Source organism: Podarcis liolepis (assembly GCF_965112155.1).
Source record: "Podarcis liolepis genome assembly, chromosome: 4".
NCBI classification, from domain to species: domain Eukaryota; kingdom Metazoa; phylum Chordata; class Lepidosauria; order Squamata; family Lacertidae; genus Podarcis; species Podarcis liolepis.
The window spans coordinates 87,670,365-87,692,986 of NC_139558.1; the positions used below are offsets into that span (position 1 = coordinate 87,670,365).

Genomic DNA, 22,622 nt, shown 5'->3' on the forward strand with positions numbered 1-22,622 from the left:
ATATAAGAGACGTACAGGGAAACTCTCTGAAATGAATAAGCATTTTAAAAATAAATATGTCAAAGCAATATCCTCCCCCTCATTGCACCAAAGCAAAAACCCAACAACTTGCAGTCAGAGAATGAATACTCTTAAATGAATAAATGTTCAATGAAGAAAACTATTAAAATGAGCCATTTCCCCCTGCTTGTCACTAGAACTGGGGTTGTTTATGGGCAGTTTCCTCTGGAAATTCACTTAATATTATGGAATATGTTTTTCTACCAAGAAGTATTTGCCCATAAGCTATGTTTATTGCCACACAGTCAGTACCTAGTTCCTAATCAAGATATTAATTATCAACAGCAATACACATACTGGTTAGTTTGGGTTTGATTGAGGCATTGGGTAAGCCTTTGTTTATTGGAGGGGAGGTTGTAGCCTCTGCCTGCTGCCATTGATAAGGGTATCCTGTTAAAGGGATCTGGGTTTGTGTGGGTCCTGTCCGAAGTCCAGATGTGGGCTAGGGCCATGCCATGACCCCAATGGGGACCTCTTGGGGTGCCCCTATTTCACGTAAGTCATAGGGCTCCTCCTTCGGGTAGTTTACCCTTAGTTGGACTCCCTGCAGACAGTCATGAGTCAAGATATACCTGGGCTTCAGCCAATGCCTAAGCCAAACCGCTCACATCTGTAACCAATAAAGTTGTGGCCTGTTTTAGCCCATTAACCTAAATACTCATCTTTGTGTGTTTATTATGCGCTGTATGTGGGGCTACCTTTGAAGGTGACTGGGAAACTACAACTAATCCAGAATGCGGCAGCTAGCCTGGTGACCCCATAACACCGGTCATGAAAGACCTACACTGGCTCCCAGTGCGTTTCCGAGCACAATTCAAAGTGTTGCCACTGCCCTTCAAAGCCCTAAACGGCCTCGGTCCAGTATACCTGAAGGAGCACCTCCACCTCCATCGTTCTGCCCGGACACTGAGGTCCAGCGCCGAGGGCCTTCTGGCTGTTCCCTCACTGTGAGAAGCCAAGTTACAGGAAACCAGGCAGAGGGCCTTCTCGGTAGTGGCACCTGCCCTGTGGAACACCCTCCCACCAGATGTCAAAGAGAAAAACAATTACCAAACTTTTAGAAGACATCTGAAGGCAGCCCTGTTTAGGGAAGCTTTTAATGTTTAATAGGTTATTGTATTTTAGTGTTTTGTTGGAGTGGCTGGGAAAACCCAGCCAGATTGGTGGGGTATAAATCATAAATTATTATTATTATTATTATTATTATTATTATTATTATTATTATTATTATAATATTATTATTATTAATCCATAGGGAAATACAGTAAATACAGAACATGAAGACCCTAACTAGGGAGTTTTGTGAATAGGGAGGTGAAAAAAATTTGCTCTAGGAAGCCTATGGCTACCCATATATTGTTGGACTACAACCACGAACATCTCTGACCATTGACCATGCCTGCTTGGGAGTTGGGAAGAGAACAGAAGAGTCTTGAACAGGCTGAATTTCCATCAAATCCAATATTTTTTTCTCACAGTGGCCAACCAGATGCCCGTGGGAAGCCCCATAAACAAGACCTGAGTGCAACACAAACTCTCCGTACTTGTGATTACCAGCAATTCCTAGAGTGGAGAGCACAACTATATAATAATAAACTAAATCAGGGATGGGCAACCATTTTCCTGTTGAGGGTAGCAATCCCTCAGAGTAATCTGTCAAGGGCTGCATGATGCCTATGGGCAGCACCAAGCACAGTGATGGGCAAGACCAATGCCCAAAGCAATCAGGGCCACCATTCTTCCTCCATCTCTCCCTCTCTCCCTCCCTCCCTCCCTCTCTCTCTCTCCCACCCCTTTCTCTCTTTCTTCCTCTGTACCCATTAGGTTGCCTGAGGAGAAAGAGATCACTCTTGTGAGCTGATTGATTGCAGAAGGCTTTTGAAATTAGGGTGAGGGCAACTTAAAATTAGGCGGATTGTCAGAGGTTGCCCATTCCTGAAATGAACAGATGACAATTGGCTTCATTTAAACAAAGCTCCAAAAGATACTGCCTGAGGCAGGCTGCTTGATTCTGTCTAATGCTGGGGCTGCCTCTGGCTGCTTCAAGGTGAAGATCAACTTGCTGCTGCCTGTTCTTCCTGTATATTGGTAAATACTCAGATATTACTGAAGAGCTCCAAGTCCCAGTATTCCCTATACACTTGAAAAATGACACTGTACAGCTGTTTTGTAGCTTCATGATGCCTTGGGAATGAGAAACACGAAACTACAGTTTGGAGCTTCAAAAATGAGCTCCCAAGTTCCTCCTTCCACTTCTGTGCTATGATTCCTTCCCTGACTTCCTGGTTCATGCAAACCACAGTTTGCTGTTACTTCCAAATCAGCAAACCTTGGTTTGCACTTGTCAGTTAATCAGAATCCAGATGTGTGCCTCAAATATATTTGGATCTCAATATTTGTCATAAGGACACTTCCAGCTATTCATATACAGTGGTACCTCGGGTTAAGTACTTAATTCGTCCTGGAGGTCCATTCTTAACCTGAAACTGTTCTTAACCTGAAGCACCGCTTTAGCTAATGGGGCCTCCGGCTGCCACCGCACCACCGGAGCACGATTTCTGTTCTCATCCTGAAGCAAACTTCTTAACCTGAGGTACTATTTCTGGGTTAGCGGAGTCTGTAACCTGAAGCATATGCAACCTGAAGCGTATGTAACCCGAGGTACCACTGCAATTTTTCCCTATTAAAGAAGGCTTTAAAGACTCACACATTTCAAGCCACCTTTTCTTAAAGGGATAGTTTCATGCTGATGATGCTAGTGCTGAAGCAGTTATAAGCTATTTGTGTTGATTCTACCATTTTCCTGCTGGACTGGAATTAATTCCACCATTGTAATATGGTGGGTTATGCCGAAATTGAGCATTGATTATATTCAGTATGTTGGTAGCCGCCTTTTGCAATGTATATCTACATACAGAAGCATGCATATTAATATAAAAAGCGATTTCTCAGGCAGGCATTAGCGTGTACCTCTGTGTACCTCTCTTGTTTTGCTCAAGGTCACACACTATTGGGCCTTCCTTATGTATTAGAATTTGAAAAATCACTCTCCCTTTTCTTGGCTGCATACAGATTTAAGAACTGGACAGCGCCAACTTGATTATGTGTTCTAGACCATGCTTTGCTAGTGGCATACTGTGTGACCTTGGTCAAGTCACTTTTGCCCCCGTTCCCCCCGCTATCCTGCCGTCTGTCTTGGTAATTTATTGCCTTTAAGTTATTATTGTCTCTTAATTGTCAATATGGCTCTTATCATAATTAAGATCAGACAGGACCCTGGAGCAAAGGGTGCAGGATACAGCGGGTGAGATTAATCTAGAGAGAAAGGAGGACAAATGTGGAACATCTTTGCTACGAAAAGATACATTGTGGTGGGCGGCACTCGGGGAAGAGGAACAGAAGCTGAAGGGGCTCCGCCAACTTATAGGCAAGTGAAGGAACAGACAGATTATCTAGCACTCTGCAAGTGTTGACTGGACAGCAAGGACAAAAGCCAGTGATGTCGGAAGCCTGTTGAAGCATTCAGCTACCTACATCTTTCAACACCTTGCGGCAGCAACAGAAATCCAAGGTACTCAAATGCACAAGTTGAAGGCACACTGGAATGACACACACACACACACACACACACAACAGACACACACACACGAGTCAACACACTTAGGTCCATCCATCCCTAGCTGGATGGGGTCATCAGTTCGGGTTGTGTAAGTTTCTTGTTTTTAAAGTCTTAAATTCAGTTCCCCACAGTTCAGGTTATTCGCTTGAATCCTCACAAAAATTCATCGGTATTTTGGTTCGAATTTATCTTAACGAGTACATCTTTGTGTGCCATTCTGAGTAACGTGTATTTTCTTTGCCAGCAGTTTTCCTGAAAAGAATGCAGGTTGGTATATTATTTCCAGGAACCACTCTATTTCCGTGATTGCCATTTGCTTTAAACTGTTCTTAATATTGACTTTTAAATGGTTGTAAACTACTCAGGGATCTGATGGTGAAGGGCACGTAATAAAGAAATAATAGAAATAGAAATAACAGAAATAACAGAAATAACAGAACAGAAATAGAAATAATATATAATAATAATAATAATAATAATAATAATAATAATAATAATAATAATAATAATACACATGGGGTTCTATCCAAAGGAGCACTAAGTCTCTTCTTCCATCAGCGCAATTCCTTGCACAATGGCATGGTCTTCCTCTCATCTGCCCTGCATCCTCCCAAATTAGAAGCTTTCTCGTTAAAATTCAAACAAAATCAATTTTTTCCTCCACCCCTCTGCCCGGCATCGTGAGTCTGAAAGCATCCACAGAGGCATGCGTCCTAAGGGGGAAAAGCTTGCGGTAGCCAGGTGCCTGCAAAGTGGACGTTTATTTATGTGTGTGCACCTGTGTGCATGATGCTAAGTGTTGTGTTGTGGTTAAAGCCCCTTTTCTTCATGGGGCTTGATCTCAGTTAAGAAAACAGGAATGTCAACAGCTTGACAAAGCTTTTGTCATCATTTCCTTTTCCTTTTCCTTTGTATCTTATTTATTTATTTATTTATTTCCTTTTCGCTTTGCGGTACACATCGGAGAAGCCGACAAATGTTAAACGAAAACCCTTTCATGGTATGAAAGGGCACCGCTGAAGTTCACACCCTCCTAGGCAGACGTTTCCCATCTCATCTCTTCTGGAATTAGATGTGAAAATGTGTCACTTCTTTCCAAAGGAGTTGGTCCAACATATCTGAACAAGTGGAAAACTGCAGGGAGTGTGTGTGTGTGTGTGTGAAGATTACAGAATCTAGTTCATATATCACGCATTGCATCGTAGGGAGCTTGAAATGCAATTCCTATGCGTTGCCAGTATCTGAACACATCTCCCCCTTTCCCTCCCTTTTAATGCAATGCAAACACTGATTTCCTGAAGTACATTTAATTTCAATTTTAAATGACAAGTTTGCATCTTAGGGGCTTTTGCCTCATCTTCCACTAAGGCCATGTTACCAAGTATTACTTCGTAGGCCAGCGGCAGTCAATATGGTGCCCTTCAGATATTACTGACCACAATTCTCATCAGCCTCAGTCAACATGGCCAATGGATGTTGGGAGCTGTAGGATAATAGCATCTACAGGGCACTATGTTGGCTTGTCGTTGGCCTCCGTCTGTCTCAAGAGACAATGGAGTGTGCTTCTGGAGGTGAAGTCAAACCACTGCATTAGCAGCACCGAACTGACCTCCCCAGGACACAAGACTGGGTAGTGTGTATAGAGGTCCTTGGCTGCCCAGACCACAAGACCGATGTGGTCTAAAGGAAAACAGAGCAATATGTTTGGCACCAGCTAGGCTGCAGGAGTTGCCCAAAGGAGGCATACAAGGCACCATCCAACCATCTTAGGGACTCCATTCTTGATTTGCATAGAGTTTTCTTCTCCTGAAGATATCCCGCAAGGCAGTGGAGGTTTAGGGTCAGAGTTTTCCTTCTCCTAGATGAGCTACCTTCTCAAGTTGATGAGCCCCATCTGCCTCTCACTTCCACAGCATGGGCAGAAGCCTCCTCCTTGACCATTGGACCCACTATTGGTCTCATCCACTCAATCCTCCAGAGTCTGTTTTGGCATGCAGGGGAAATCCCTAACTCACCAAGGGTTTGAGACCCATTGGCTACCCTCACCTGGTTTAGCCAGCTAGTCAAAGCCATTTCCCGGGGTGCAGCCTCTGTTGGATGCTGACAGCTTCTAGAAGCCACAGGTGAGAGCTGAGTGCAGGGTGGGGACCAAAGATGGACAAACTACCCCAGAAGGAGAATGACGTGTCCCGCAGCAGAGCTACTACCATACTGGCTACCTCTTGTTATCAGTCCCTTTTCTCTCTGGACTCCATCTGCATTTTTTAAGTGACTCTACAAACACCTCTGTTCCAAACAATTCAGAGGTTCCTTTATAGGAGGGTTTGCTCAGTTGACTCTGAATAACTTTAAATTCCAGAGTGGGGACAACTGATTTTGGTTTGGAAACAAGGCCCTGTTGCAATGTATGCCAGTCTCTCATCAGCCCCTGCAAAAAATGTCAGAATTATTATTTCCATATTGCTGGCATGGAGAGCTGAGAGTTTGGAAGAAGACTGAATTGTCGGAAGTCCCGCAAAGAGAGTTCATATGAAACAAACGAATGCCTGCCTGTGCTGCAACAGTCCTTCAAGAGAACAGAAACCTCCACAAACTAAACACACAGATATATATCAATCCAGCCACAGGGAACTTCAGTGCAAGTGAGTTCTTTTTGTTGTGGGGTTCAATCAGAAAAATGCCTTTAGAAATTTGTAGCACAGCTTAAGACCAATACCTGGTCAGCTTGAGTTAAACCCTTATCTAAATTAGCAGCCTGTTTTTGTCTGATTGTATTTTCAGAACAGTCCAAGTTCGGATTAAACTGGAAGAATAATCTTGATGTTGAGATAGGGCTTTTCGGGTGGGTAAGAATGGTTTGCCCGATCATCATCTGCATTGCAAAACGAGACGTGTCCGCGTTTACAAAAATAGGTGGAAAAAATTAAAACCGTCCTCATCCAGATAAAGAACAAACAAAAACAAGCTGGTCTGAAGCAGCTCATTATTCCACCATTTTATTCCTTGGAAGATCTAATTTTGAATCAGGCTTTCTCTTTGCCCTCCTTAATTCCTGCACATATGCGGCTACTGATAAATGTCACCAGCTTATTAGCTCATGGAATCCAGTGTGCATGCATGATTAGCAGGGTAAACTCTGATTCTACTCAATTTCGACTCTTACTTCCCCATGAATAGATAATGTAATTGATGCCGTGCCCCAAGGCTTCAAATGCCCAACTGCTTTAGCGGGATGTCTTGCATGTTTAAATTCATGTTCCGGGCTCTTTTTCTAACTTCGTAGACCTGTAAAATATGCATGTGAGCCAGAAGCGATGGAGTCAGAGCTGCCTTCACCCAAAGAGGGGATAGGAGTTTGTAAAAGTTACGATGATGTGATGATGAATTAATAATTGTAATAAAAATAATTTGGAAAAGTAACATAATACTAATAGCAGCAATGAAACTGGCTGTTTTGTTGATCTGGCTTTTAAAAAACCCCAGCTTGTTTAGCATGCTCTTTATATTTTATAGGGTTGCTTTATGTTATATTTTATCTTATTTGCTGGTAGCCGCCACAGACACCATTGTGTGAAGCAAGATCTGCTGGGTTGAGCAGGTTAGGAGCTAGTGGATCTCCAGCAGAGCTACAAGGCTCCTGGGAGATCCAGGCTATGGAGGTTTAACTGCCTCATCCTTGGCCCAGCCACATTGTGGTTCAGCTGGGACCTAGCCAGCTGATTGAAGCCCAGGGGATCTTATGCTAGTATAAGCTGTAAGAAAGAGATGTTCGGGGGCAGGACCAGAGAGGAGGGACTTAGGCTGGATACGAAGCCTGTTCCATACTCCCCAAGGTTTTGGAAGGGAAAATTGGGGCACCCTGCACCATCCTGCCACCCCGTTGCGATGACATCACATTACATCACGGCCACCATTGGGCACCCATTACCCTGGGGCCCAAGTCGGTGCCCTTGTAGTTTGGCAACACATGGAGGGCAAAATATTCCCCACATCTGGTGTATTCAGAGACTCTCCAGGGCCTCAGAGAGTGAGCGAGAGAGAGAGTTATTTCCATCACCGGAAACATGATCCTAGGGCATTCTGCATGCAAGGTTTTGTGCTGTATTGGTGAAAATGAGTTTTCTTTTTGCCCAGAGATGGAAAGAAGATAATGCCAAGAGATGGAAAGAAGATAAAGTCCAGACCAGAGAAGAATGGCAGACTAAGTTGATGGATTATGCTGAAATGGCAAAAATAACCGGAAGAATCAGAAACCAGGAAGACCACAATTTTAATAAGGAACGGGGGGAATTTATAATTTATCTTAAAAATCATTGTAAACAGTTAAAATCGTTAGTAGGAATGGAATAACACTTGTAGTTTAATGGTGAATTTTGGATATAATGGAGATGTAAAAGATTTGGATTATTATAAAAGATGCAGGAGGAAATGACTAACAAGAGGACCCACAAACAGGAGGAGGGGAGGTCCAGGAGATTCTTTGGGATTTTGTTTTTATTATGTATGTTGGATCTGTGATTGTAAAACTTAATATTGAAAAACCAAATAAATAAATTTATAAAAAAGAAAAAATGAAAATGAGTTTTCTTTTAAAAAACATTTTAAGTGAACAGACAGTTTCAGGCTCTGTCTAGGCCTGAGCTCTGCCCCTTAATTTGCTCCATTCCACACAGCTTTACTGCCAGGCTCCACTACAGAATCTATTCCGGATTCCCCTATTCAGGCCCTGCTCAAATACTCCAATTTTCTTTTTCAATAGTTGGCAACTGTAACTATTGCCTATGGGAGATCAGTAGCTGTTATCAGACTGCTTCTAATAACTGAACTATTTCTTGTTTACAACTCATCGTGAAAAGCCCAGTGCAGAAAACTTAAGACTGGAGAATTAACAACCTCAGAATTATCTCTAGACACTAGTCCATCCAGACCCAGGATTCTTCAGGCTCCCGATGAGATTATTCCAGGATCTCAACCCATCTATTATCTGTCTATCCTCCTTCCTTTGGGGAAGGGCCATGGCTCAGCAGCTGACCATTTGTTTCGCATGCAGAATGCCCTGCTTCTACCGGTAGGGATGGCAATGTGCTCCACCTGAAATTCTGGAGAATCACAGCAGGTCAGTGTAGACAGTATGGGCAGAGGTGGCTGGCAGGTGTGGATGTGGTGGCAAAGCCAAAATGACGCTCCTGCTGCCACACTTGCACCATGCTGAGCTCCCTGCTGCCTCACCCCTTTCCTTCCTGGCAAGCGGCAGTGACACGAGGGGTTGGGAAGCCAGGAGAGCAATGCAGCCCTACCCACCATATCCACTGCCGAGAATGGCTTCTTCACAGGTTTATAAGGGATCCTTCACAAGATGTTCAGTGCTGACAGGCAAGATTCCCGAATGATGACTTTTGTGATGTTCCTCAGCAACAGGAATGTGGTTCTCTAGATGTTGTTTCCAACATTGCTAATAATGGGCCATACTCATGAGAGGGCAGTGGGCTCCCCACCCCTGCTCTGCAATGCACATCTCATGGGGAGTGTTGTTGGCTGTGTTTTACAGGACATTTTGAGGCCTGCTCTGTAATGATCTCTAGCAGACAAGCAAGCTCCAATAAGAAGTAATTGGCTCTTCAGGAGTTTTTATGAAGGTTTATTTACAAAAGACACACGCAGAGCCCAGCATTTTGCCTGTTCGCAATTACGTTTATTGGTCAGTCTGACGTTTCGCTCCCCCCACAACAGGAAGGATGCCAGACTCCTGCCTTTCCCCTCCTGCTCTTTCGTTGCCCTTTGATTTTATCCAAATGCATGGATTTGGGACTGAGAGGCTGACCTCCCCCCTCCTCCTCATTCTCACTCAACCCAGACTCAGACCTCTGCTTATTTGCTGATTGCCTAGCAACGCTCTGGCTGCCTTCCAACTCTTCCTCTCCTTGAGAGCTAATAGAGTCCTCTTCAAAAAGGGGTGCTGGTGTCAAAGTGCCCTTTCTCGATTCTGACAGGCAGTTCTCATGAGCAGAATTGGTCCCTCATTAACTTAGTTCAGTCTCTCTTTTTTTTTATAAAATTTTTATTGATTTTACAACATTTTTAAGAAAAACAAACAAACACAAAAAATGACAAACATACACGTATAATTTCAAACATATTTTCATAAACCTCTTTTCTTGGACTTCCCCATACCCCCCCCTCTCTGCATCCCAATGTCCATAATTTAACTAGCAACTCCCAATTGTTACTTTCCAATCTCTATCATCTTAGTCCTCTTTTATAATCTAGCCTTGTATCCCTGTACCCTTTTGCTTCTGGAAACCACAACATTTTAGCATTCATTAAGTTTATAGTAGTCCTTAAGATAGCTTTTAAATTTTTTCCACTCTTCTTCCACCGTCTCTTTTCGTTGGTCACGGATTCTGCCTGTCATCTCGGCCAGTGTCATATAGTCCATCACTTTCATCTGCCATTCTTCCACAGTGGGTAAATCTTGTGTCTTCCAATACTTTGCGATGAGTATTCTTGCTGCTGTTGTGGCATACATAAAAAAAATTCTATCTTTCTTTGTCACCAATTGGCCGACAATGCCCAAGAGAAAGGCCTCTGGTTTTTTAGGAAAGGTACATTTAAGTACCTTTTTCATTTCATTATAGATCATTTCCCAGAAGGCCTTAATCTTCGGGCATGTCCACCAAAGGTGATAAAAGGTACCTTCAGTCTCTTTACACTTCCAACATTTATTATCAGGCAAATGATAGATTTTTGCCAGCTTGACTGGGGTCATGTACCACCTGTATACCATTTTCATGATGTTTTCCTTTAAGGCATTACATGCCGTAAATTTAATACCGGTGTTCCATAACCATTCCCAGTCAGCTGACATAATGTTATGTCCAACATCCTGAGCCCACTTAATCATAGCCGATTTAACTGTTTCATCCTGTGTGTTCCATTTCAACAGCAAGTTGTACATTCTAGATAAATTCTTAGTATTGGGTTCTAACAGTTCGGTTTCTAATTTTGATTTTTCCACCTGGAAACCGATTTTCCTGTCCTGTTTAAAAAATTCCATTATTTGACGATATTGGAACCAATTTTCTACTTTATGCTTCAATTTCTCCTGACTTTGTAGTTTGAACTTATCTCCATCCTGTTCTAAAATTTCCCAATACTTCGGCCATCCGACCTCCATATTGAGTTTCTTCACTGCTTTAGCCTCCACTGGTGACACCCATCTAGGGGTTTTATTTTCCAATAGATCTTTATATCTTATCCAATCATTAAACAATGCTTTTCTAACAATATGATTTTTAAAGGCACTGTTAACTTTATCATACCAAAGATATGCATGCCAACCAAAAGCATTATTAAAACCTTCCAGATCCAAGATGTCCGTGTTCTCGAGGAGCATCCATTCTTTCAGCCAGCAAAAAGCTGCTGCCTCATAGTACAATTTTAGGTCCGGCAGGGCAAAACCCCCTCTTTCTTTAGCATCTGTCAATATCTTAAATTTAATTCGGGGCTTTTTGCCCTGCCAGACAAATTTCGAAATGTCTTTGTGCCACCTCTTAAAACATTCCATCTTGTCAAGAATCTGCAAGGTCTGAAACAAAAATAACATTCTAGGCAATACATTCATTTTAATTACTGCAATTCGGCCTAACATTGACAATTTCAAATTTGACCATATTTCTAGATCTTTTTTAATTTCTGACCAACATTTTTCATAGTTGTCCTTATACAAATTCACATTCTTAGATGTTAAGTAAACCCCTAGGTATTTCACCTTCTTTACCACAGTCAAACCTGTTTCCTCTTGAAATTTCTCCTTTTCCATATCTGTTAAGTTTTTCCCTAAGACTTTAGTTTTTTGCTTGTTCAACTTAAATCCAGCTACCTGGCCAAACTGTTGTATTATTTCTAAAACCTTTTTCGTACTAGTGTTTGGCTCTTGCAAAGTCAATACTAGGTCATCTGCAAACGCTCTTAACTTATAATGTTTAGCTCCGACCTGCACACCTTTGACCTGCTGGTCATTTCTTATCATGTTCAGCAACACCTCCAGAACTGAAATAAAAAGTAATGGGGAAATCGGGCACCCCTGTCGTGTTCCTTTTTCTATCTTAAGTTCCTCAGTCACAACATTGTTTACAATCAGTTTAGCTTTTTGTTCAGAATATATTGCAGCCATACCATTCTCAAAACCCTGGCCTACCCCCATCCCATGAAGATTCTTCCTCATAAAACTCCAAGAAATATTGTCAAAGGCTTTCTCCGCGTCCACAAAAATCAATACTGCTTTAGTGTTTATATTCACCTCTAGCTTTTCCAGAATGTCTATTACATTCCTTACATTGTCTGCCAGGTGTCTTTTAGGGAGAAAACCTGCTTGGTCCTTATGAATCTTCTCCATCAAGACTCTTTTAAATCTTTTTGCCAAAATGTCTGCAAAAATTTTGTAATCCACATTAAGGAGTGATATTGGGCGGTAGTTCTTGAGTTGGGTCTTTTCAGTCTCTGACTTTGGTATGAGTGAAATATATGCCTCTTTCCACGATTCAGGCGCCCTTTTTCCCTCAAGGATCTCATTACAAACTTCTCTTAGTGGTTGAGTCAGCCATTCCTTCAGCGATTTGTAGTATCTGGAAGTCAGTCCATCTGGTCCCGGAGATTTGCCCAGTTGCATATTCTGAATGGCAGCCTCTATCTCTTGTTCTGAGATTCTCTGGTTCAAGTCCATCTTACTTTGATGAGAGATGTTTTGTAATCCATATTTTCCAAGGAATTTGTCTATATCTTCTTCATTTTGCAGGCCTTGAGTGTAGAGTTTTTTGAAATAACTTAAAAAGCAATTTCTAATTTCATTAGGTTTAGATATATTCTTTCCATCCACCTCTAGGCTTGTAACTGTATTTAGTTTCTGCCTTTTCTTCAGTTGCCATGCCAAAAGTTTGCCACATTTATTTGCTGATTCAAAAGTCTTTTGCTTCATTTGCTTTATCTTCCATTCAATCTCTTGGTTCATCAATTCCATATATTGTGTTTGATATAACTTGATCTCTCTTAAAATGTCCTGAGATTTTGGTTTTGTTCTTAATTTTCTCTCTCCTTCCTTTATCATTTCCAAAATCTTCTCTTTTTTCTCATTTTGTTTTTTCCTCTTTATTGAATTTTGTTGAATCAAAAATCCTCTCATAACCGCTTTACTTGCATCCCAGATCACTCTTTTCTCCACGTCGGTCCTCAAATTTATTTCAAAATAGTCTTTTAGGGTCTTTTGGGCCTTCGTGAGAATCTCCTTATCTCGAAAGAGGGTGTCATTCATTCTCCATCTAAATTGACCAGTTATTGTGAGTTTCATCTCCATCTTCACGGCGTTATGGTCGGAGCAAGTTTTTGAGCAGATTTCCACTTTCTTAATCTTTGGGGCCATTCCACTAGTAACCCAGATTTGATCGATTCTGGTCCAGGTCATCATTGCTTGGGAGAAGAAAGTTCCCTCTCTCTCCAGAGGGTTCCTTGTTCTCCATATGTCTATCAAGTCCATATTTTCTGTCATTTCGAAAAAAGTCTTAGGGAGTCTCCCTTCCTTACTAACTGTTAGTCTTTGTGCCTTGTCCATGTTGGTGGAGACCACGCCATTCATGTCTCCCATGATTATCATATTGTAATCCAGATAGTCAGTGAGGGTTTCATGGAGTCTCTTAAAGAAGTCAGATTTGCCTTCATTTGGTGCATAAATTCCAACCACTAGAAGTTTTTCTCCTTGTATTTGTATCTCCACTGCCAGATATCTCCCTTGTTCGTCCTTGAATATCATTTTTGGAGCCCATTTCTCCTTCACATATATTACAACTCCTCTCTTCTTAACTTTGTCTGATGAAATAAATTCTTGTCCTAGCCTTTTATTTATAAGTAATCTCCTGTGGGCTCTGGTTATGTGAGTTTCTTGTAGGCATATCAAGTCCAATTGTTCTCTATTCAATATATGAAATACTTGTCTTCTCTTCAAAGGCCCATTGAGCCCATTACAGTTCCAACTAAGGAATTGCAGAGCCATCTTGCTATTTTCCTGAGGCTCCTCCAACAGCTCCAAGTTGTTGCTCTTCTTCTGATGGTGGTGGTTTTTGTCCAATCGAGAGATTCAGGATATCCAGTGCTCTCCTCTGTTCTGCAAGTACGTCCACAGTCCCCTTCTGTAGGTCCTCCTGGTATCTTGCCAAAAATTTGTCTTTATCTTGAATTGTCTTTATTTTCACCTTCTTTGCCTTGTAGTCAAATGACAGTCCTTGTGGGAATTCCCACCTGAAGCGGATAGAATTTTTCTTTAGCAAAAGAGCTAAGTCCTTGTAGAAGTTTCTTAAGTCCAAAATGTATTTTGGGATGTCTTTGAAGATCTGTGCAGCTGAATTTCCAATTTGCAAGGCCTTTTCAAAGTGTAGTCCTAGTATTTTGTCTCTTTCCTCCTTGGATCTGAGTGTGATCAAGCAGTCTCTCGGGGTCTTTCTGTCTTGCTTTTTACCCAATCTAAAGGCAGTCGTAATTTTGAATTCGTCTTCCTCAAGGTCCCAGCAATCCGCAAACTCCCGTGTCAGATATTCCACAAGGTTGTCTCTTTCATTCTCCGGAATCAGTCTTAATTTTAAGTTTCTCTCTTTCCTCTGTAACTCCCACAAGGCCAAAGTTGCATCATGCTCATAGACCTTCTTGGCAATCGGCTCTAATTTCTCCTGTGTCTCTCCCGCAGTGGCTTTGGCATCTTCCGCAATTTGGCGCGTGGTGGCGTTTTCCTCCACCAATTTATTTATAGATTCTGTATTCTGGTTTAATCTTGCTGAAATTTCTGTTAATTTTAGTGTGTTCTCTGAAGTCTGTTTTGTCAAAGACTCCAGAGTTTGGTTTATCTTGAGCAGGGCGTCTGTCACAGCTTCCATAGAGACGGCTGCTCCTTTGTCTTGTCCTGTTGTTCCTGCTGATCCGGCTGTTGCGCCTGAGATTGAGCCTCTTTTCTTTACCTGTTGCTGCTGCAGCTGTTGTTGTTGTTGTTGCTTGGTCTTGGCTCTTGTAACTATCTCTTCTTGTGAGCCACTCATGTCAAGGTCAATTCCCACGGGATTTATTCTCCCTTGGAAAATTCCACTGTCTTAGGCCGTGCCGGACTTTACTTTATCCTCTAGAGGGAGCAAATCAAAATGGCCATAGAGCAAAATTTCCAAATACGAAAACAAAAGAGACTGTCCAAGATGTAAAACAGGAGATTAACACAGTCAAAGTCAATGTTACTAAGAACTTGTAACTTCAAATTGCCACAGTTGCCCAGTTTATGCTGTTTCTTCTTGTATTATACAGTAGCCAGGCACTGTGGAAACTTTGTATCAAAGTATCACTTCACAGGGAAAAGTCAGTTCAGTGTGCTAAGAAGGCAGACCGTTTCATGCTTTCAGATGGGTGAGACAGCAGAGGTTTTTTACTTCCAATAGATCATGCAGTTATTAATCAAATTCACCTCCCCTCTGCCCTGCTAGCTAGAGGGGAGATCAAAGGTCTAAATGTCCGGTTTAGCTGATCAAAGAGCGGGTTTAAACGGATGCAAGTTTAGAGCTCCGTTGCTTTCGCTTTCATGCAGTCGGGGGGAGGCAGACTTCCTTTGTTTAAATCTCCCCCGTTTTTAGCCCAATTTTTAAAATTTAAAGGGTCCCGATTATTTTTCAGCTCTTACTCACGGGAATTCAGTCCAAATTTTCTTTTCAGGAAGGAATCGGCGCTCTCCGCTTATGGCGACGCGGCTTCACTTCGCAGGCTGGGTAGCGACTCTCAGCACCGCGCTCTCTCCCGATGTCGATCCGTAGCCTTTAAAAAGGCTCTTTCACGGTACCGGGGGGCGCAAAGGTGCCCACCGAGTCTCCTTGTTCTCAGGCTTCAGCGCCTGGGATTTTAGGGGTCCCCCGCTTGCCGTAGCGGGTAAGACCCGAACTTGCGAAGCAGTCCTTCTCCGGAGCTCGGAGCTAGGACCGCCATTAAGCGCTGGCACCGACCGGAACCCAACTTAGTTCAGTCTCTGAGTCTAACTCATCCCCTGTGCTCTGGGGGGCCACGTTCCCGACCTGGTCTATAGGCAGAAGACTATGGAACTGGTAGCATGGACTGTACCACTTCAAACTGCGGGTGTGTTATGTACTGAGTCGAATAGGATCCAAAATGCAGCAGTCTGATTGGTCCTAGAGCAATAGGATCCAAAATGCAGCAGTCTGATTGGTCCTAGAACAATAGGATTCAGAATGCAGCAGTCTGATTGGTCCTAGAACAATGCAGCAGTATGATTGGTCTGCAGGAGCCACCCAATCCAGCTCCAGGTGGAAGTGAATCCACAACCTGATTGGCCTACAGGAGAATTCCAGAATTAGCCAATCACGTGCAGCCCAATGTGTAAATAATGTATACAAAGCAGATACTTTGGGGAAACTTCCATTCCTCCTCACCACTAAAGAGCATGAAATCCACTCTCGACTCTGAGTATATTTCAGGGTGTGAAATATTTTTGTGTGTAAACCTATTAAATAAACAAAGGTGTGTATGCGTGTGCCATTTTTGAACACTCCCCCATGTAATAAATCCTTTGTACATACATAAGCAAGCGAACAAAGAAAAAAATATCTCACCAGGGAGCCTGGTTATAGCTTTGTTGTAGCCGGGCAAACAGGCGCCCTATGTGGCATAACATTTACTGGATTCATACTCCCTCTGGAGCAACAAAGCATTATTCTAGATTAGCGATAGCCAATTTCTGTATTCCCAGCAGCAACTCTCTTCTTTAGATATCTGATACTGGAGGAGATTATTGAATATGTAGCTGATTCCTCTTTCGGTTCTTTTATAGTTGGATATTTTGAGGCCCGTGTGGGAAAAATCTATGGTTTAACGATTTCCTGTTTGATTGTTATAATCCTCTGGTTGCTGTTTTCTCAAGTATGTCATGTACTTTTATTAAATTATTAATTTTTTAAAAAAAGTATTGACCAGGCCGCTCTGAGGTGCACCGAGTGACAGGAGAGTGGCATATAAATGTGAGTAATGCTATCAATAATAATGATGGCTATTATTACTAGTCTGGGGACTGAATTTCCCAAACTGAGCCTCTCACGAATGGTCATCATAAAGTCGCTACCAGTAATTAATTTGCAGTTACGGAGTGAACAGCCATAGCTGAGCCTTCACAAACAAAAATCCAAACCAGAATCACAGCGTGAAAGCACAGAATTATCCCTATTTTACTTTGACTATGTGCTGAGGAGTGTATGTTTATTATGAAGGCGGAAGGAAAATATAAGATGCCCTGACTGGTAAAACAGCGGCTATCGGGTGGGTGCATGGGAGCTACCAAGGCAAATCACAGCAAACCTGTGTCATGAAAATTTCATAAGTCAAGGTGGCGTGGAAATTATGTGCTTGCAGCCTAAAACACATCTGGCCCATTAAAACACAGAATGCAGGATACACGTTCGAAACGTAGAAGGAACACGGATTCAGGGATGCAGCCTATCACCTGAGATAAGCTGCCCTCTCTGTATGTCCATGTCTGCTTTGATTTGTACCGCCTGGCTAATCAGAGGAGCAGCTAGACCGTTTCTGTTTGACCGAGTGAGCCCATATGTCGTGGGGGAAACCATCTAAGTCATAACGTGGGTGGTAAAAGCTTTTCCAAACATGCATTTCTGAGAAGGCGCTCATGTATTTTTTATCTCGTTTTTCCTTCTTTCCCATTAGACTGTAATGGAGCAAAATGTGCAAGGAGCGGCTGTAGTCGAAAAGGAAAGAAGAGGCAGAAGCTCTCTGTAACTGCCAGGTATCCCCAAAACCACACCAGCACAACCCTTTCGGGTGCGAAAAGCCAACCACATTTTTTTACAGCATTTGTGGACATGTTTGCTGGGGCGGTTGGGAGTTGTACTTCAGTGACATCTGTGGGCTACTCCTGTGTTACAGCGACAGCTCTGGACTGGTCTTGAAGAGCCTTTACCCTGCTTGTGACATCTGCAAATAGCTTCGCTAAATATATGTGAGTCAGGTGACCGGCTTGCTTCAGAACTGGTGTAGCTCTGTGTTCTTTAACCTTCGGTCTCCTTGTTGCTGGACTACAGCTTCCATCAATGACAGCCAGGTCAGGGATGAGGGAGCTATAGTCAAGCAGCAAGGTTGAAGAATTCTGGGGAGGTTCAGTATATTTATAATTTCTTAAAATATAAATCCTGCTCTCCATCTAGAGAGGGAGCAGGTTGGGGAAGTGCCATACCTCAGTGACAGAGCATGCAGAGGGTTGTATCCTACTCAGAGTAGACCCATTGGAAGTTAGCAATGCTCATTAAATTCAGTGGATCTACTAGGAGTAGGACTAGCATTGAATGTGTTACCAGAATTTTTATAAAGGTGGGGGGGGTGTTGTTTCCAGTTAAATGGGACACTGCACCCCCAGACCCTCCCCCAAACTGACACCATTCAATTTTGTAAATATCTCCATAAAACCGCCACAGTTTTGCTACTTTGTATCTTTGTACCTACGGGACCGCCTCTCCTGGTATGTCCCACATCTTGAAGGTCCCAGGCCACAGAGGTTAGGCTGGCCTCAACTAGAGCCAGGGCTTTTTCGGCTGTGGCTCCGATCTGGTGGAACACTCTGTCACAAGAGACTAGGGCCCTGCAGGACTTGACATCTTTCCGCAGGGCCTGCAAGACAGAGCTGTTCCACCAGGCCTTTGGCCAGGGCACAGCCTGACTCCCTTCTTCGGCAATCTTCGCGGAGCTCTGGCCCAATCGTTGCCAGTGGTTTGATTTGAATTAATTTTATAATGAATGAGTGTAGAGTGTTGTGTTGTGTTGTGTTGTACTGCTGTACTGTTTTATTGTTGTTAGCCACCCTGAGCCCGGCTTCGGCTGGGGAGGGCAGGATATAAATAAATTGTTGTTGTTGTTGTTGTTGTTGTTGTTGTTGTTGTTGTTGTTGTTGTTGTTGTTGTTGTTATTATTATTATTATTCAAGGTTACATAGTATTCACCTTCCCTCGTGCAGCAAAACCTTCAAATATTCATATAAAATCAGCCCTACGTCGGATCGACACCATTCCAACTTTATCTTACTCAGGGGAAAGATGGCTACCAAAGGGGGGACTTGGGAAATGGGTAAAGACAGCCATAAGCTCTGAAACCTGGGATCACGTACTTAGCAGCTTCTTGCACAAGAGATCATCACTGTCAAATGGGTGACAGGTAGTCATCCTGTGGACAATAGCAGAGCATTCAGGAATGGATTAGGTTCTCAGTGAGGACAAAGAAGTGTGATTACCTGACTAGGAAACCCAGGAACTTGTAAATATTTCCTTTGTATCACTTGATGGGTGTGAGGTGGAGGGCAAGGGAGAGATGGGGCAAACCTGATGATCTGGTTTCTGCCAGAAACCCCCTCCCATAATATGCATAACCATGATGTATTTGTGATGTATGTATGATGCTTCCACTAAGTGTCAGGCTGGAGCCAGCAAGCGAACAGCAGCAGCTGCTAGACTTGGACAGCAGCCCAGGGGACGAAGGGAGGTTTGTTATGGGAAGATCAGAGGAAAGGACAGGGGTGAGTTCACAGCCCAGAGAAACACAGGACTTAGCAGACAATAGCTTGCTCGAGCCAGTTTGCAAACCTCTCAGCGTGCAGAAGAGGAGGGGTACAAGGAAAGGGGAAATTGACATCACAGAAGCGACGGAAGAGATTCATTTTCACGCGTTGTTTCCAGAGGAAGAGGAACAACGCTGAGGATTTAGTTGAGTCATCATCAGGGTAGCCATAAGTCACAGGGGCAGAGAGCTCCAGACAAGTGGCATGGTTTTTTGGGGAATAAAACCAACTTTTAATTGACTGTACATGTACGTGTCTTGCTGCCACTACACTAAGGGTGTTTTGGGTATAAGGGGAAATTTATAAAAGCTGGAGCCATCCTTTGCTGGAGGCTTCTTCCATGTGGTGGGTGGAAGTCTTGCTGCAACGGTCTTTTAAATAAAGATCAGGCCTACAGGCTGCTGTTTTGCTCCCGTATTCTTGGCTGGTGTCTTTGTTTGACAATCCAAGTAAGCCCAAGGATTTTCCTATGAGAAATATTACCTAAGAGATCCTAAGCAAAATCCCTGGCATTTCCAGGTAGTACCTGGGGTGAGGTAGGGGACCCTGTCTTGAACTCCTGGATTGTTGCTGCTGGTCAGTTTAGGGAGTATTGAGCTTGATGTACCAGTGATCTGGCTAGGCCTAAGGCAGCTTGCTATAGTCCCTTCCAGATCTGCTTCGTTTGAACAGTAGAATAGACATGGGAACCTCAGGACCATTCTCCAGGATAGAAACACATGAAGCAAAATTCAGTGCAGCTAAATGAAAAACAAAAGCCCCAACATAATCAAGAACAGAAAACATAAAGCAAGTTTCGAAAAAATATAACCCAGAAAACAAGAATAGCACGACAGGGGTGAGCAGCTTTTGCACAGGGAGCTCTCGGCCACACGAAAGTGGGTTTCTGGCAGTTTCTACATGGCAGGCACATCGTAAAAACCAGCCTTGAGTTACTAATGCCTTGTTAATACGTCACACCGATAAGCAGGCAAGCCAGAATGTGCTGCATTTCAATGTATCAGGTGCGTAATTGTCTAGGAACGAGAGCAAAGCTAATTGAATGAAACCAACTGTTAAAATCTAATATAAATTTATTAAAGCAACAACGTATTATTTGGAAGCCGCCAATGCATGAGCCAGTTTTTGAAAGAATACTCTGCAGGCTTACCTGCTAGGCCCACCTACGTTTTGGAGCCTCACAGTTCAGAAAACATTTCACACGTTACTTTCTGATTAAAATATCTGTGTTCCACCTTTCGGGCCCTCAAAGCAACTCCCGCTATTGATCTCATTATTCGTGGCATATTGATTTTAAAAAGCCTCAGTCCCATAATGCAACATGGGTACTGCAGTGGATAAGGAACGTTGGGGATCTCGACAGAATCTGTAACATTATAAATAGTAAAAGTAGCAGAACAAACCCCACGTGTGAGCACAGCCTATGTATCACAGTCATTTCAAAGTTCTTGTTACCCATCAAAGCTCTTACCTGCTTCCTTGGTCCGGATCACTCGAGAGGGCGCGCTTGGATCTCCAGTCCCAATTTTGTTGGTTGCGACAACTCTAAATTCATATTCCACCCACGGGTTCAGCTCGACAGCCATGGCAGACTCCATGTCACCACTGATGTTTTCTGGAACTACAAAGAACCAGTAAGCAGAGTGACTCATTAAAGCAGCACAATCCATAAACAACTTCTCCCAGTGTTGCTAAACTGAAGTTGGGAGAACTGGCTGCTGTCAGTAGGGCAACTGGGGGATGCTTGAAGAACCCAACAGTTGCAAATTCCTAAGCAAGGTGCCCTGATTTTCACCTCTCAGACCAAACTGCAGCTCTAAAACTAATAGATTTCAAACTTTTTCAAATGCTGCATTGCAGCTCTTGTTAAAATGTGTCAAAAATACAGATTTAAGTACTATTTCCAGTTTTTTAAAAAAAACATACATAAGATAAAATTAGTATTTAAATATTGACTTAAATGAAAGTTAGCCTTCTTTTGTGGGTTTTTTGTTTGTTTAATATTTTTTACCACCAACCAAAACACAAACAGTGAAACCCCCCAGGCGGCTGATACATTGGGTATGCATAATCAATAATAGCATATTCAAATCAACCATATGTACAATTTTATATACGTTAACACTCCTCCATCCACAAGGTTTATTTAACTTTTAACATTTAAATTGCCCCAAATTGCTCAAACCTTCCCAAATAATTCAATATCTTCTCAAACCAATCCTCCTCTTTCTCACTGACCTTAAACACTTTCATTTTGTGGGGGGTTGACCAAATTTAGGAGGGGATTTAAGGGATAACCTCTGAGATGAAACAGAAGGAGAGGGGATGAATTGATTCTGTGGAGAATTAATTCGGAGGCAGGGAAGGAGGCCTACAGTTGTATGTGTGTGTTTTCTTATCCTTTTCCTTCTAACCCCCCCTCCCCCTTTTCCTTTACCATTTTTAAAGCTGCTGGTTTTGTGATTCAGTTTGGTAGCACAGTGGGAGCAGTGAAGCTCTCAGTGCTGTCACCATCATTCTTTCTTCCCAGAGAGTGATGACAAGAATCCCACTGGAGCTGATGCTATACAACTAAATTGCCAAAAAAAGGGGTAGTGGTGGACGTGTAACTGAAAGCAGGTGAGGCTGACACAAAAGTGAAGTGGGCTAATCCACCTATCCCTAAACACGACTAACTTAAGTGTCATTACTATCAATGGGTCTGCTCTAAATATGGTTAAGTTTGGAGCAAGCTTGTTTCCTTCTGCTCCAGAGGATAGGACCCAAAACCAATGGCTTCAAGTTACAAGAAACGAGATTCTGACTAAACATCAGACAGAACTTTCTGAAAGTAAGAGCTGTTTGACAGTCTAATGCAGTGTTTCCCAACCACTGTTCCGTGGCACACTAGTGTGCCGTGAGATGTTGCCTGGTGTGCCGCGGGAAAAATTAAAAAATTCGAAAGATAGCTTCATATCCGGAGAGGCGGCCTTCAGGCGAGTTTTAATTTTAATTTCCCTTCTCCCACTTAATGCCCCACGCTCGCCCGAGCAGCTTGCAGTCCTCGGTAACCACGGCGACCCGAGGGAGGGGAGGGAACAGGGAAGTCGAGGGCGGCGGCGAGCCGCGATGACGTCAGTGGGCCGCGCCGCCTCACCCTGGCACGGTGTGAGAGCCCCGGCTAGTGGCGCGAGCTTCGGAATAAGTGGGATCCGCGTGCGCGAGACCGAAATCGCGGGTAAGGAGCTCAGCCCTGGGCAGGAGGAAGCGGGGCCACGCGTGCGGGCCACATCCCCACAGAGAGCGAGCCTCCCCCGGCCC

General features: G+C 43.1%; 1 protein-coding gene across 1 annotated transcript in view; it reads right to left on the bottom strand.

The window, feature by feature from the left end:
- The window catches only part of CNTN5 (contactin 5), a gene marked incomplete at its 5' end in the record, with an annotated part of 77,475 nt that overhangs the window by 29,878 nt on the left and 24,975 nt on the right, over positions 1-22,622 (bottom strand). Inside the window, one exon of the mRNA XM_083500599.1 lies at positions 20,794-20,943. Within this exon, the coding sequence (XP_083356725.1) occupies positions 20,794-20,943 (150 nt within the window). The remainder of the gene's footprint in view (positions 1-20,793; positions 20,944-22,622) is intronic.